This window comes from Lynx canadensis, chromosome C2 (genome assembly GCF_007474595.2).
Source record: "Lynx canadensis isolate LIC74 chromosome C2, mLynCan4.pri.v2, whole genome shotgun sequence".
Lineage (NCBI taxonomy): Eukaryota > Metazoa > Chordata > Mammalia > Carnivora > Felidae > Lynx > Lynx canadensis.
Window position 1 is genome coordinate 110,416,483 of NC_044311.2, and position 17,884 is coordinate 110,434,366.

Sequence of the window (17,884 nt, forward strand, 5' to 3'; positions counted from 1 at the left end):
GTTTGGGTAAAAAAGATTGAGAATTAATCCTGATAAGGCAAATGTTTCTGTGGTTTGCATTGGCAGAAAAGTGTGTCCCTTGCAAATTTATGATCAAGTAATGATTATTAGATTGCCCAGGAAAGTGTTTTGTTATGTTGCAAATCATCATGTAAGAAAGGAGATGGCAGGTAAATTCCCATGTCACATTCGTTCATTCATTCATTCATTTTTTTCTTTCCTTTCTTTAGATTTTGATTTGTTTCCTAATAATCTAATATCTAAAAATTGAGACTATATAGATATGGGGAAAGCCATAAAAACAAAATTATCTACAACACTGCCAAATATAGACCAGTATAAAACCATTTATAATCCACTTAGTCAAAATATGGCATAGCATATTTCATGTCATAAAATGCTCTTCATAGATATAATTTTAATTACTGTGTATTCTATAATATAAATTGGAAACTCAGTTTCCAATTTGTAGGCATTCAAGTTATTTCTAATTGTTGTTAATTATAAGTGATGCTATGGCAAACATTTATGACCATAATCTTAGTTCATTTGTCTACTTATTTCTTTATAATTGATACTTAGACAGGAATTAGTAACTTAGATTCTTAACATTTTGAAAATTTCCTATATATGATCAAATTTCTTTCTAGAAAGGTTGGGCCATTTTACCATCTTGCTATCAATATATCAGAGTTATCTTGCTAATATGCCTTGATTATCAACATGTATTTCCATCACTAAATTTTCACATAATGTAATAGTTTAAAATGTTTTATAAATTTTTTCCCTGATTTCTAATAGCACTGCTTTCTTCACTTGTTTATCAGCCATTTGTATTTTCCATTTAATGACTTTTAGTTTTAGTCTTTAATTCAATGGGGGGTCTCATGGTTTTTATTGAATAGATTTTAAAGATTTTATAGATTAAAGAACACTGACTCTTGGTTATATCATCTAGGAACATTATTCTCACATTTGTTATCAATTTTGTTTATGGAAATTTTTGAAATAGCCTACTTTTAAAATTTGTTTAATCAAATTATTTGTCTTTTCCATTGTCATATTTACGGTTACATTATATTTTATATAGCCCTTCTTTATCCAGAGAGCAAATATTTCCCTCTTTTGTTTTTAGTTTTATAAGTGGTTTGATTTTTGTGGTAATTAAATTCTAAACTATATGGGTTGTATTTCACTATATTGCAGGTGGTAAAGTCATATATTGATTAGGTTATATATATTTTTTCCAAACAATCATTTGGCCCAGTACTAAGTATTGAGTTGTACCATTCCTTATTAAGGTCCCTCTCTGGCTTTGTCTCAAATCCAACCACAGGGAATAGAGTTGCTCTTTGATTCGCTTCTGGAACAATCCCCACTCTTGTTGTGAATGGTTACCTAGGAGGCATATCTTATCTCCCACCCTCTTGGCTGTCATGCTTTGTCTTACATGTGACCCAATGATGTCATTTCTTTCATTCCTTTTCTTCAATCATATCCCAATAGTGTTTTGTGCAAAATATTTCATCTAGTGAGAGTTACTCAGCAAAATTGGGAAAGATGATTAATGTTTACTCCCAAGGAATTTAATTTCTTTTTCATATCATAAATAGCCATGATGAGAAGGTCGAGGAAGAAACTTCCTGCATCTGTGACACAAAGCCAGATATTTTATCACTTCAAGCTGTGAGGCGGAGTACTCCCAACTCCAGCCAGCTGTGATGAGTTGTGGTTTGAAACTCTTGGTTATTTCCAAAGGAAAACCCAAATTAATTAAAAAGATATTTTAAGGCTTCTCTGTGAGGCTTTCTCCATTGTCACTTTCTGCACAGCCATCTGTCCTCTTGGGTAGCTCTGGAACACAGGAAAGTTGAAAAGGACCCACTTGGGATAGCCTTAGACCATCTTACATGACCACTTAGAATTGATTCTGAAAATAGATTTGATATTTTAGAGGCATATTTTAATCCAAATAGTCAATATCAATCCAAATGTTCAGATAGCTCTGAGACTGCTTTTAGAAGGCAATATTTCAAGAACTATGAAATTAATTCCAAATGTTTTACTTTTAGACTTTTAAGCAAAAGATGCATTGAAAAATGCTTTCATTCACCTATATGTGTTTACACCTAAAACTTGTATGCAGCAAACACTTAACCTCTTCTAAACAGAGATTTGGAAAGGAAAAGACAATTTGAACTATAGGATACCCATTTTTAAAAGATAAATAATATTTACGCTAAAAATTTGAATGTTGAAAAGAGCCCCATCTTAAGCATCTGGTGCATTATATTTGTAATTCATGTATCTCCACACATGTTCTGTTGGCAAGCCCCAGCACACTTGTACCAGGTACAGGTGCCAGAGGTTTCTTCTGATGGTTGGTGCCTTTATTCTACTTTCACCCCTGCCTATACCTCCAGAAAAATCAGACAAAAGGTGAATTTTAAAGATTGTGATTTATTCTATACAAGTTGTATTACTTGAGATTCAAGATACTGTGAAAGAAATACACATTTATCATAATTATGCTGTTGGGTCCATGTCGAGAATTTAGAGCACACTTTTTTTTTTAAGTTTATTTTATTTTATTTTTTTGAAAGAGCGTGTGTATGTGCAGGCTTGAGAACTAGTTTGGGGGAGAAGCAGAGAGAGAAGCAGAGAAAGGGAAGAGAGAATCCCAAGCAGGCTCTAAGTTAGTGTGGAGTCCCACAGGGGACTTGAACTCATGAACTGTGAGATCATGACCTGAGCCAAAACCAAGAGTTGTTTGCTTAATGGACCAAGCCTCCCAGGGGCTTGTAGAACCCTCTGTTGACAGATGTGAAACCTAATATTTATTAATAGGTTTTATTTTATTATGCAGGATGCAATCAAGAACATGGCTAAAAGGACCTAATTTTAACACATTAGGTCTATATTTAAAAAAAACTAAGTTATCTTACTAGTTCACTAAACAATTTTTGAAGCATTTAACAGATTTTATTTTAAGTGTTTATTTTTGAGAGAGAGGGTATGCACATGTGGGGAGGGGGGCAGGGAGAGAGAAAGGGAGAAGAAGGATCTGAAGCAGTCTCCAAGCTGACAGCAAGAGAACCTGATGGGGGGCTGGAACTCAGGAACCCCGTGATATCATGGCCTGAGCCTAAGTCAGCCGTTTAACTGAGCCACCCAGGTGCCCCTTAATAGAGATTTTAAAATAGAAGTTTAATTATTTAATCAAAATCGCTTTAGAATAAGTGTTCCCCTAGTATATGACATCCTTTACCCTTCTGTTTTTTTCCATCAGAGATCCACCCATCTTTAAAACTATGTCTATTATTGGCAAAAAGAGAAGTTGTGACAATTTTTAGAGTGTAACCATTATCAGATAAGTAAAGTGAACAGGGAGAAATACCATGTGGTCACCACTCACACCTTAAGATTGTATACAATGAATATATCAGGTATCTGTGGCAATTGGTGTCTTAAGCAGAAATTTGAAAAATTTCTACCTAGACCGATGATACTATCAAAGGTGTATATGTGATTCCTCCCTAAATGACCAGAAATATGAAGACTTTTGCAAGTAGGACATTAGATTAAATCAATGTGTTTCCTAACTTTCATTAGAACATCCTAAAAATGAATTAAAACCACAGTGTAACAGGTCCAAGTTCTTTTCATGTGGTTTGGCTTAAACCACTGAAGCTTGACTTTGAGCAACCATTAGCCACTCCCCAAATGGGCAACTTGTCTTTATCTCAGGAGCTAAAACTAGTTAAATCTACAATGAATATTCTGATACCATGAAAACACCAAATAGCCAAACTTGAAAAGAAGAGGCTGGAAAGAACAACATTATCACTACATGTACTAAAGCTAATTTTCAAAATAATACCAGGAGGAAGTTAGTATAATGCAGAGTGAGTAAGAAGTCCCTTATCCTATATGGTTACTGCTGTGGTTATTTCCAGCTATGCATAGGCTTTCCCTAACCAGGACTTAAAATCAGGCTGAATTGGTCATCAGGTCATTGCTGTTGACCACATCAGCATTCTCTCCCCATAGAGTCTCCCCACCTGATACTTGGCCATCAGGTCCCCAGAAAAATGGTAGAAATGAATTCCCTTAACTAGTCCCCCAGCTCAGAATATATATAGTACAACCTAGGTTCTTTAGGAACAGGGTATCCTGAAAGTCAGGAAAAAGGAAATACCGCATTTCTTATAGGGCAGGAGGGAAATATGCTTACATCCAGGCATACAGTAAACACAGAAAAGAGTTTCTAATGAAGGGAGGACAAGATCTGCGGTGATAGAGGCTTGCGGCAGGAATGGGAGTCCACAAAAGGTCCACAGAAAAGAGAGCCAGCAAGGACATGGCCTGAGAGCAAAACTGGGACGGCAATGAAGGAACTGGTACCTTTTTCAAAAACACTGTACACAGAACAGTTTGATTAAAATTGGGTTGTAATTGGTTAAACACTGTTAACTTGGAAATTATCACAATATTTCATTTTTCAATGAATCCTGGTAACAGACTGTTTCCTACACTTTCATAAAAAGATACAGGGAAAGGACTCACAGTGTCAACCTCTTAGTGGGAATTTTAGAGGCTTCAGCATAGACATTTTAATGTTTATTTTTGAGAGAGAGGGAGGGAGAAAGAGAGAAAGAGAAAATGTGAGCAGGGGAGGGGCAGAGAGAGAGGGGGACAGAGGATCCAAATTGGGCTCTGTGCTGAGAGCAGACAGCCCAGTGCGGGGCTCAAACTCACAAACTGTGAGATCATGACCTGAGCTAAAGTCAGATGCTTAACTGATGGAGCCACCCAGGTGCCCCTTCAGCATAGACATTTTAGACAGAAGTATTTTCATGATGCCCCTACAAACCCCACTTATAGAGAGGCAGCTACTTGCTCATGAGTCCAGTCTTGGTACATCTTCGGATTGCAGATTAGGCAAGAGAGTAATTATAGGTCTAGAAAGAACTGGGTCCTGCAGCTAAATTATTTCCTTGTTTTTTGGCAGCACATATTGTACATATAGTCATGTCATCATAACGGAACATTGGTAGATACTCAAGAGCTCAAAGAGAAACTTTGTTCCATTCACGTGAAGAGTGGAATATTTTCCATTTGTTCTTGTCAAAAGTTGTTTAAAACAAATCATCACAGCAAAGGAACTAAAAACTGAAATAATGAAATTTGAAAGCAGTCAACACAGCAACATGTAGGTGTTTTTGCTGCATTGTGATGTGTCTGAAAAACTTCACATTCTGCAAAATGTGCTGTAAGTGGCAGGATTCATAGGACAAATAAAAAAATAGGGCTTTCAAAAAGCCTTTGGAACTGTAGCAACAGCTCTAACAAAAATGATCCTTAGTACCTGGAAGGATAATGTGGCCCCTCCAGCAAGTGCTTCTCATGTGGCTGGAGGTTGGCACAACTGGTATTTAAAGTTCTCAAGTGAGGGGTGCCCCAGTCGGTTAAGCATTCAACTCTTGGTTTCAGCTTGAATTATGATCTCACAGTTCATGGGTTCAAGCCCCACATCGAGCTCTGTGCTGACAGCATGGAGCCTGCTTGAGATTCTCTCTCTCCTTTCTCTCTCAGCCTCTCCCCACTTGTGCTCTTTACACCTCTCTGAAATAAATAAACTTTAAAAAATTAAAAAAGTAAAGTTCTCAAATGATAAAGGCCATGTGCTCGTGTCCCTTTCACTGGAGCAGGACAGGTGGACAGGCAAGGCAGAGCCTGTATCTCTCAGGGAAAGGATCCTGTGTGCGAGTGCTTCTAATTAATTTTCTTATGATAAAGCTGAAAGAGATCCTGCTGCCAGTGTGATACCAAAGCTCAGAATTTTTTTTCTTCTCCTGCTGAAGGTGATACTTTTTCTAGATTTCTACTATTCCCTTCCCCTTGTCTGGGGAAAAATGTGTATAAATTATCCTTAAATCATTCCTCTATTTACCAATAGCACATGAGTTCTGTAGTACAGACCCGGATGTAGTAATTGAACAGACTGTTGATCAAAATAACTTTTCTTAATTAAAATGTAATTCATGCTTGTAAAGAACTGAGAAAGAGAAGTATAAAAGATGAAATGAATCCATTTATAAGAAATAGCCACTGTTTTAAAAAAAAAACTATGATCTTTCTTTCTGATCTGTCTGTACATACTCGTTATAAAATGAGGTTATAATGTGGTTATAATTGTAATGTTTATATTTATTTATATTATGCATATTTTCTATTTTGTTAAGCAGATGTCAAAAATTTGAATCATAGTTTATTTAATAAGACTTCTGCTTTTGGATGATGTAGTTGTTTCACATAGTGGTAATAATTTATGTGTAAAGGTATTGATCTTTAATTCCTTAGATCAACATTAGATTAGGCTAGATTGTGATGAAGGAAATTACTGTGTGTGTTAGTCCACTAGGGCTGCTATAACAAAATACCATAGACTGAGTGGCTTAAAAAACAAACATTTAATTGTCATAGTTCTGGAGCCTGGGAAGTTCAAGTTCAAGGTGCTGGCAGATTTGGTGTCTCCTGAGAGCTTGCTTCCTGGATCACAGACAGCCAGTTTATCACTATGTCCTCACTGGGTAGAAGGGTGGAGGGACCTCTCTGGAGTCTCTTTTATAAGAGCACTAATCCCACTCATGAGGGCTGGATCCCTCATGACTTAATCATTTCTCAAAGGTCTCTCTAACTACCATCATGCTTGGGAGTTAAGTTTTAACATATCAGTTTTGGGGGAATATAAGCATTCAGTCTATAGCACTGGGTCCATAGGTATAAATACTACTTTTTAGAAATCTGGCAATAGTAAACTTCTACTTTTTGTGGTTTTTAAACATAAGGACCTTAATACAAGAAGAAAAATAGCAAACAGTAAGTTTGGTATTGTGGCCCCCCCTTTTTTTTTAATTAACTAACTTATTTTTAATGTACATCCAAGTTATTTACCATGTAGTGCAACAATGATTTCAGGAGTAGATTCCTTAATGCCCCTTACCCATTTAGCCCATTCCCCTTCCCACAACCCCTCTGGCAACCCTCTGTTCTCTTTATTTAAGAGTCTCTTATGTTTTGTCCCCCTCCCTGTTTTTATATTATTTTTGTTTCTCTTCCCTTATGTTCATCTGCTTTGTATCTTATATTCCTCATATTAGTGAAGTTATATGAGATTTGTCTTTCTCTGACTAATTTCACTTAGCATAATACCCTCCAGTTCCATCTTCACAGTTGCAAATGGCAAGATTTCATTCTTTCTGATTGTGTGGCCCCTCATTATTATGGGCATATCATTCACTGAAATGTTAGCACATCAATGAGTCTCTGTTGTTCACAAGTGTAAACACCTATGTGGTAAGTATCTCATTCAGCACATTCTGGATTCCTAGCAGATCTGGTACATGGAGTCTCTATGTATACAGGTTAAATCAAGCATTAAAAAAATCAACATCATGCTCATTCATGATTACTCCTTTAACTTAGTCTAATTCTTCCCTATATATTTGCTTTCCTTATTTTGTTTCTATGTCTATCCATTAGCTGTCTTATCCTTGGCTCACAATTATGTCCAGTGATTACTCCACTTTAAGGGTAACACTAAACCTGTCTCTAGTTCAAGGTACTCCATGGCATCAGGACTTGCTGTAGGACATCTGAGGCAATTTGGGAGAGGGGAGAATGCATTGGGACCTGCCTTTCTAGTTTGAGGTCCTTGTGCATAAATGTGTGCAGGATGGTGAAGAGTACAAGATTTGGAAGTAGAAATTTCTGGATCTGAATGCCATCTCTGCTTTCTTGGGCAAGGAGATGTGTGGTGGTTGGATTGCCCATAGTAGCAGCAGTTGGGTACACTCAAACAATGGATTCTGAGCAGTTTTAAAAGATAATATGTAGCTTAGCATCTGTTTGAGGGGAAATGTAAGGGCAGAATCTGGCTGGGTCACATCTCAAATGAAGTGATAGATGAACTAGTAGTCAACCCACATGGTTCAGTTCCTTTCCATTGCAGTTTAAGGTAAAGTAACATAATGGGAGCTCTGAAGAAATTGCTTCTCTCAAGTCTTTGGACATTTATGGGGAAAACCAAGTAAGCCTAATAAAATAAAGGTAGATAGGGGTTCCTGGGTGGCCCAGTCAGGCATCCTCCTCTTGATTTCGGCTCAGGTCGTAGTCTCACAGTTGGTGAGTTCAAGCCCCACTTGGGGCCCTGTGCTGACAGTGCAGAGCCTGCTTGGGATTCTGTCTCTGTTCTCTCTCTGCCCCTCCTCTGTTTGTGTGTGAGAGTTCTCTCTCTGTCTCTCTCTCCCTTTCTCTCTCAAAATAAATAAAAAATTAAAAAAAAATAGAGGTAGACATATGTACTAAGATTTCTAGCAACCGTAGACAAGACAGGCTACTTCCAGGTCTTTGCTTTATTTATTTATTTTTTAATTTAACACTAATTAGAAAGCCAAATCTCTTCTCTTTTCAGCCAGCATATGTCCCAAGGAAGCTAATCCCAATAACAGTCATCAAACAAGGTAATTTGTATGAGTCTGCTCTGGATATGTGTTTAGAACTATTTCTGTAAATTTTAATTCCAATATAGTTAACAGTTTAGAACTAGTTTTAATATACTTTTTGCACTGAGATAACTAAACATAGCACATTAAAATCTTTTTTCTGACTATTTTAAAGCAAAAGTGTGAAAAAATCAGTATGGTCTAGCAAATTAGAACTTAATAATTTTGGCTCTCATACCAATAGGTCAAGTCTTGGCAAGTCTCACTGGTTGGACAACTAGGGACAAAGCAACCATAACAAGTATTAACTTAAAAAAAATTAAGTATTAACTTAAAAAAAACAGTTGAATATGTGTGGCTTTGTTCAGGGTTAAATTAGCATACATGAAGAAAATCATTAATAGGATATTTGGATTAGTGAAACAAAAACTATGATTTAGTGCTCCCTTTAGGAAAGTAAAGGCATCCAGTTTTTGAGAATTATAATGTCTTATTCCATTTCACTATCCAATTGTTTTTGTTTTGACTTTCAGTTTTTCAAATTATTAAAATGACTCCAATATTTCCAGAAAGTTTCTTGGTAGAAGAGATCAGACATTTACAATAATTAATCATTTTAAGAAAACACATGTCTTAAGTGTAATCTCAAACAGTGTCAGTATTGCAATAATCTAGATTCTTTGAGAACATACATTTTCACTTTTTAAAATTTACTGTATTAATTGCCTGTTTTGTGCTATTTTTTTTTAACTTGGGTAGGTTGCAGGGGAGTAGGGATAAGGAAATTTCATCTCATTAGAATGGAACACTTGATGATAGAGTAACAGCCTTTCATTACCTAAAGGTGTAGGTGTTAAGGTGAGATGTGCCTTCCAGTCCTTTCGTTGGCTGTGTACCAGTACAAAGAGTTACTTTTTACTAATTTAAAAGTTCTATCCAGGCTTACCCCATGCAGATTGCTTCACATCACAGTACTGCTGTTTACTGCTTACTATTTTTTTCCCATCACACTGTTAACTTTTTTCATTTCAACAGTGATTCAGAATGTTACTCACAGGGCTTCAACTAAATCCCCTGATAAGACTCCCTTTGGAGGAACAATATTAGGTGAGTATATCTTGGTATCTATACCTGCATTAGGTCAGGCTATTTTTGATAATAGGACCATTATGGAATTTTACACTGTTAGACCTGTTAGCACGTCTATTAAATTGAAATTGGTTCATTTTCTTTGAATATTTAGCATCCTTCTTTGTGTCTATTCTAGGCTAGGAGCCAAGAACTGCTACCTCTATTACAGTATGTTAGAGAAGCATTTCTAGCCCATGCCTGGTGGGAATGGTGGCACCCATCCTACCTGCCTCATAGTGTTGTTGCAGTTGGGAGGGAGTCCTTGTTGCATTGAGCTGCTTTTTAAAAAGCATTATTAATAATAGGGAGCCTGGGTGGCTCAGTCAATTAAGCGTCTCACTCTTGATTTCAGCTTGGGTCATATCTCAGTTTGTGAAATGGAGTCCCACATCTGACACTGCTCTGACAGTGCAGCACCTACTTGGGATTCTCTCTCTTCCTCTCTCTCAAAATAAATAAATTAAACTTAAAAAATTATTATTAATAATGGTGTTCTTTTTCACTACACATCTTAAACAACCATTTTATGATTTTTGAGTCTGTGGATTAAAAGCCAGGATTTTGTAGTTTAGTTCTGAATATTTAAAAAAAAAAACTATTTAAAAGGTACTGTCATATTTTTTTCTGACATTTTAGGTTTGGTTTAAAAGTGATTAAGCCATATAATTGCTAAATTTTGTAGTTTTTGTTAAATGATGAGCTTTACTTTATGTCATGATGCATTTTCTTCCTCTTACTTTATTCTATTTCCTTGCAGTCCACCTTATTATTCCAGGTCTCAATGAAACCACCGTAAAGCTTCCTACATCCATAATGCTTGAGATTTCAGATGCAATCAAGACACAGTTAGGTAAGCAGTAGTGTTGTATATGTGAACTTTGCAGTGACTGACTACTAGTACTGATAATCCTAGGATATCCAAGGAATACAGCAAATGAGCTATGTGGGCATCTTAAAGTAAAAAGTAAGGAAAAGGCATGTGCACCATTGATGGGAATGTTAAATGGTGCAGCTGCTGTGGAACATAGTATGACCATTTCTCAAAAAGTTAAGCATAGAATTACCACATGATCCAGCAATTCCACTTCTGGGTATATAACCAAAAGAATTAGAAAAAATGTTATCAAAGAGGTATTTGGACATCTACGTTCATACCAGCATGATTCACAATAGCTAAAACATGGAAGCAACCCATGTGTCCATCAACAAATGAATGGCTATGCACGGTGATGTTTATAGCACCATTATCTACAATAGCCAAGTTATGGAAACAGTCCAAGTGTCCATTGACTGATGAATGGATAAAGAAGGTATAATGATACAGAGTTTCACTGTTTAAGATGGGAAAAGTTCTGGAGATGGATGGTGGTGATGGTTGCACACATTATGAATGTATTTGATATTACTGAAGTATACACTTAAAATGGTTGATATACTGCATCTTATGTATATTTTACCACGAGAAAAAAATTTGGAAAAAATATAGTAAGGGACAGATTAGAGTGTTGCAAGTATTTATGCAAATCACTTTTGTAGGTAAATAGTTATTATAAATTATATGAAATGTATTTATATTTAAAATGAACATTTATCAAATTATCCAAAATACATTTATTTAGGTAAAATTTTCAAATAGAGTGATTGTTAAAAAAATTATTGTACTATACTGTCAAGGGGCCATGAGATGTTTTCAGTGAGAACTGCTGTAGAGGTCAGGTATGTTATAATTATTATTTACTTGAGATTGATACTGCCTCCTACTTCTATAAATAACTTGATATAATTTCAGCGTTTTAAAAACATAAAAAATAACACTTTGGAGGGGGAAAAACAGCAAAACCCTTTAAAAGGAGCCCAGGAAATAATTGTGGTGTTCAGTGGAGTAAATTAGTTGCTGCATTTTAGAATCAAATTAGTCAGGATTGTCTCTATAGCACAGTATCTCAAATGTGACGGAGCATCAGAAGTCCCGAAGGGCTTGTGAACACAGACTGCTGGACGCACCGTCAGAGTTACTGTTTCAGTAGCTAGGGGGTAGGACCTGAGAGTTTGCCTTTCTAACTAGCACCCAGGAGATACTCAAGCCACTTGTCCAGGAACCACACTTTGAGAACCATCCCTCTACGGTCTCCAGAGAATGACTTGGGCTATTGGTAAATATGGAAGGAGAGGGCATGATGTAGTAGAAATTGAAAAAAACTAAAAAAGGTGAATATTTTCTCTGAATTATGCACTAGCAAAGAACTTTAGCACTTACTATATAGGTAAGTTACACAGGTCCTGCCCACGACAGGACCTCAGACTTAATTTCTCCTGACCTTTGCTTGTTTGATGCTAGGCAATCAGATTGGAACAGTTTTAAAAAGTGAACTCTTAAATTCTCCTGTTAATTTGAGAATTGACCGAAAGAAGGAAAAACAAAGCCTTAAGTAAGTAGTAGAGCACTTAACTGTTAGACTGAACAGTCCCCCAAATTTTAGAAAAGCTTTCAGAATTTACATATCACCATTTTATTAAGATGTGAAAATATTTTCCAATCTTTGAGATTTTGTGCATCCTTATATTTTTATTATGACATATTCATACCTTTTGGTCCTAGAGTGAGTTACCTCCAAGAATGTAGACAAGTGACTTTAGACAAAATTTCCTTAATTTATTCCTCAGATTCGATCACTTCTCTTTTAGCTGTCAAACTCTGTGACTAAACTCTGCATCATCTAAATGCCATGTTAAGAGCCAGGAACCTTCCAAATTGAATTTCCGCAGTGAACCTATATTTGGAATCCAGTGTTCAGTACTCTTAAACTTACCTGTTCTCGGCCCAGAGCCTATATGCCTTGTCCTGGTCCTGTTTGGGAGTCTTGTTGGGGAGGAGTTAAAAAAGGAACTGGCCAATCTCTTACTGATGTGGTTCCTAATCCATCCAGCAAAACCATAAAAAACGGAATTTGTGAAGGAGGCTGAAAATGAGAAGTTTTTTCCCCAGAACACTGCTGTCCATTTTGAAGTGGATGATGTTTTTTGTTCCTTAGTCTTGAGTGATCTTTCCTAAATTTTTTGGTTTTTGTGAAGTTCTACATGCTGCCTTAATACCAATTCAGTCTTTTTGTTTTCTTTAGAGAATTACACAGTGGATATGTTTTGTTTTGTTTCTGCTTTTATTTTTCTGATATGATCCACTAAATCTTCAGGATTAAGTGTGATTTAAATAAAGAAAAATTGTATGCAAACAGTAAATATAATTTTTGACTTTTCTGGCAAAACACCAGCTTAAATTTAATACATGACAAATTTCTTGTGCATTGAAAAGTTTGGCAGCTAGTATATTTAAAAATTTCCAGTAAATCCATCAAATGTACCATCTTAAAAGACTACATTTAAAAATTACATTTTAAGGTTACCGTATTTAATGAGAAGAGATATTGCTTAAATAGTGCTTTATACTACCAAGGGAGAAATCAAGTTTCCTGAAGTTATTTAACACTGCAGTTCAGAAATGTGCTATTTTCTTGAGGGGGTAAATCCTAAAAATAATATCCTCATTCCAACAGGGCCCATCATGGGACATCAAGAAATTAATAGCTTTTGTTCTAAGAACACATGGTGTGAGTAATGAACGAAATAAACAAGAAAGCTAGTATTACACACACCCCTCCCAGGGGCATATAAAGGGTTTGCCAAAGCCAAGACTTAGCCTGCCAAAAATGAAAGGAAACAACTGTGTTGAAAAAAGGTAGAGAAGAATCAGAGAGGAAAGGGAATTTCCTGGGTTTCAGGCCATGTTCTGGTGGCATTTTACTGTGTTCTTGCCAAGACTATGGTTGTACATAATGTAGGTGAATGCCCATGGCTTGATAAGAGACATAAAGGCTCTTTCATTCAAAAATCTCTATCTACCAATTTCTCTGATGTCTGAAATGGCATTTTTAGAAACATTCTATGCCTTTATAAGGTATTAGTGATGTGCGAAGAATACAAATGTCTCTTGGGAGGGTAGTTTACCTTTTTTTTTCCCCCACTAACAGCCTAATTTTAGGTTAAACAGCTGAGGGCATGTTTTTAATACAGGGAGCTAAAGTAAGGTAATCCAGAGCATTGTTTGAAATAAGATCTATAGGTTAAAATAAATAGATAAATAGTCCTAGCCAGCCAAGGAAACCACCATAGGCTATTACCCAGGAAGGAGAGGATTCGCAAAGGTGTCTTGAAGGAGAAGAGGACACTGAAAAGAAAAAAAAAGAAGCATTAAAAAAACCCTTTATCTCACATAAAAAAACAAAAAACAAAAAAACAAAACAAAACAAAAAAACCTTACATGGTAAACCTTGAAAGTAACAGGTTTCATAAAAAACAGAGTTCATAAAAATCTGGAATCTGAATGTTTTTTCCTGTGCTAACAATCACAGTGGTTCTAAACAAAAGCTGTCACAGCAACAGAAGAAAATGTTAAGTTCAGAAATTTTAAAAAAGGAGTTTATTATAAATTTCTGCTGGATCTGCTTTTTAAATTATTTCATAGAGTCCCTCTCTTTATGCCCTGCTAAATTAACTTGAGCAATGGTATTTAACATTTCTTTTGTACAGAAATGCTGTGCAACTTTATGTGTACATGAATCCAAAACACACACTTGTTAGATGTGGCAAATATGGAAGCACTTGTGACCTGTATTTCTAGCACTTTAAATCATTCCTGAAAACAATCAGCTGTCTGTAAAAATTTGTTGTAGACCTCCATAATACAGATTGAAACTGATTTGTTTCTATTATTGTGAAAGGGATGGCTTTACAATTGTCTTGAAGTCCTTCAGAATAAATAATTTGTAGCCCATGTTAACTGTTAAGAAAATGGTCTTTACAACAGTGATGTGAACTACAGAAGGAAGTTTTTAAAACTTTGATACTCAAAGAACTTTGAGAGAATCACTTAGATCAGTAGTTCTCAGCAGAGGGCATCTTTGTCCCCAAGGAGATAAATGGCAATATCTGGAGACATTTTTGTTTTTCACAATTGTGGAAATGCTAATGAAATCCGGTGGGTAAAGACCAGAGATGCTGCCAAACATTCTATACCACACAGTAACCGCCCCCTGCCCCACTCCCACCACCGTGAACCAACAAAAAATTATCCAGCCCAAAATGTCACTAAAGCCAAATTTGAGAATCCCAAGAAGTTCTGTATAGTCTTAGGACTCTAAAAAAATTGAAAAATTAAAAAAAAAAATTCCATCTGCTTATAATCATTCCAAGGTTACATGATTAGGGTATCTCAAGGATGAATTAATTAATTCATGCCACTAGACTTTCAAAATACTACAAATAAGTCATTGATTCAGGGTGCTACATAGCTGAATCAAGTTAATCCTAAATGTGTTTTTAAAATAAGAAATATCTTAATCATTGGGAATCCCTGGTATAAGAATGTATTTTCTTTAAAAAAGAATACTTAAATTTTAGAAGAAAGTTTCCATAGTTTTCTGAAGAGGTTAAAAACATGGGGGAAAAATTATTTTATTCTTGATGCTAGCTCCCACAGAGACCAAAAGATCAGTGTTAATATGTGGCTCAAATAAATGCTGTTATTTTTTGCCACAAATATTATTAAATATCTTAGTTTCCTATGTGTTTTATTTATTTTTCTCAAATTTTGGTGTCATAACCTATTGTTTTATTACTATGTATAATGAAGAAAATTTCTATGTATTCTTTTTTTTTTTAATTAGGAGTATTTGCATATAAAATTCTAGGGAGTATTTGCAATACAACCTATGCTTTCCAGAAACTCCTATTTATGAATCAGTATGACTTGAGAATTATCTCAAGTATTGGATTGTTATTTTTTTCTTCATTCCAATGCCAATTTAAATCTTAAAGAATTACCTAGAGTTAAGGAGATGGAATTCTGAAGAATCCCTGATTGAAATGCCCAATAACTTTGTTGACTGCCTGGGGGGAAGAATTAAGAGCAAAATAGATTTCTTGAAATAATAGGTTACTTGATTATGTTTTCATGAATTATATTTGGACACTGTGTTATGAGGAAGTGAGGTGAATTGTTTGTTCTCTGACTTTTTAGCTAAGAATGAAACGTTGGCATTACCTGCTGAATCTAAAACACCAGAAGTAGAAAAAATCCCAGCACGGCCCGTAACAGGTAATGCGGTCCCTATGTTGTTAATTTTGAAAGAATAAATATTTTTTGAAATGGTAAATGATTGACAAGTTTGCACCTTTTTTCAGTGAGGGGCCATTAGGAAATTAATCTTCATCATAAGCACAAACAAAGAGATTGTAGGTCCTTAATTTAACATTTGGAAAACCAACTGATGCAGAAGGAACTATTGAATCTTATGACCCATATGCAATATGGAAGATATATTTTTCACTCGCAATTAAAATTGTCACCTCAACATTCTAAAATATTTTTATACTAAAATGTAATACTGTGGTTTTGGTGCTTTCCTTTTATATGAAGACATGAGTTCATTTTTCATTTCTTCACTTTTGCAAGTGGTCAGTTTAGCAAAATGCCATTATCCCTCCAAAATCTGTAGCTTGACATCTATGAAGGCAGCCTGGAATCACTTAATCTATAGAAGATTATGAAAGATTAACAATCCAAATATAAAGAAAATATATAATAGTTCAGTAAAAATCCTTTCAAGAATAAATGTGGATACATTTTCCCCATAGTTGATCAGCCGTTACTAACAAACATTCAAGCATTTCTTCTCTAATGAACTGCCCAAGTCCAGGCCACTGGGGACATGTTACTCTCTGAACCACAGAGTTTTTGCCAGAGCAATACCACTTTATCCAAGTCCCAGTGAAACAAACATTTGCCCAGAATTTCCCCAAATCCACACTTAGCAAAATATCTCCAATCTAAAGTGAATTTTTTCATCTGTAAAATTACCATAAATTGAAATATCCGTGACATTTACCTTGTACTAAAGTCTTGGATTCATAACTGGTCCAGAAAAGAGAAATATTGGTAGGGAAATAAAATAACATGATTTCAAGAAACCTATTCAAGTAGGAATATTTCTGCCAGAGTAAGAAGTATATGCTTTGACCTACATGGGAGATGGACCTTCCATTCCCCACCTTCAGGGTGTGGGTCAAAGGTAGAAGCTATTTAAGATGCTGGAATAATCTATTCAAATAAAATTCCTGGGTAACTTTTCTAATTTCAATATAATTTGTCAATACCAAGAAAAGCATAGGCATGACTCAGTGGATGACTCCAAGTCCTTTTCTGCCCCAAAGATTGTATTAATTTTTCCCAGTTATACTTTATTGTCTTAGCACAGTATCTGATGGGAGAGTCTACGAATTTTAGTTCTCTGCCAAACCGTATTCACAGTTTTCCACTTCAGAAACACTTAGGCAAACACCATACCTCATTATTAAGTATTGTGTTTATTTTGTGTCTTTATCCTGCAGAATTCTGGAGTCATGTAGCTCACAGTTCATTCCGAATCCTGGTGATCCTGGTTCTTATTTACCTGAGCTCATCTTTGCCTTTGATTTAGCATTTGGAACAACCTTGTGGTTGAGCTTTTGAATCCTTAACATAATTTCAACCCTGTTCCAAGTTTTGCATGTTGACTGCACTTTGGAAGAGAGAAATATTTAATGTAATAGTTTAAAATAAACCTTTTTGCCTTGGGTCATTCTTTTATTTGCCCATTTATTAATTCATTTAATAGATATTTGTCCCATGCTTGCTTACTCCAGACGTTGTGCTAAGCCCTGGAAATAATGAGAAGGAAAAAAGCAGGCAAATAAAAGAATATGATTAGTAAGTACTTTCATGGTGGTCAGTTCACTGTGCTTTTTGGAACACATCGAAAGTGCACCAAACTTAGCAAGGAAGGGTTGGGAGAAGTGTCAGCTCAGGTGCCTGGGGCAAGCCAGGGAGTCCTTCATGGACTTGAAAAGGATTGGTATATATGAGTCCGTTACTAATTCTAACTGGACACCAAAAGTGCCTTATGATCTTTGGTTGCTTCATCATTTTATCTTAATTTACAAGTTGTTTTTTTTACCTTCCAGTGACTCCTGAGTCAGTGCCAAGAACCACGAAACCTACTGTGTCTAGTGCATTAGACTTTTCAGAAAAAACACTGGGTAATTCTAAGAACTTTTTTTTCTTTAATAATTCCCAACACTCATAGAAACAAAAAGAAACTCCAATGCCTTCATTCCCACCTCCTTGATTTCCCCTGCTCTCTTACTAGCAGTAG

At 35.7% G+C, this 17,884-nt stretch overlaps 1 protein-coding gene across 1 annotated transcript in view; it reads left to right on the forward strand.

Moving 5' to 3' along the window:
* The window catches only part of LOC115523333 (ABI family member 3 binding protein), a 270,902-nt gene that overhangs the window by 110,011 nt on the left and 143,007 nt on the right, over positions 1 to 17,884 (forward strand). The window contains exons 7-11 of the mRNA XM_030329269.1: positions 8,477 to 8,525; positions 9,543 to 9,614; positions 10,396 to 10,488; positions 15,712 to 15,789; positions 17,694 to 17,768. Coding sequence (XP_030185129.1) covers positions 8,477 to 8,525; positions 9,543 to 9,614; positions 10,396 to 10,488; positions 15,712 to 15,789; positions 17,694 to 17,768 — 367 coding nt within the window. The remainder of the gene's footprint in view (positions 1 to 8,476; positions 8,526 to 9,542; positions 9,615 to 10,395; positions 10,489 to 15,711; positions 15,790 to 17,693; positions 17,769 to 17,884) is intronic.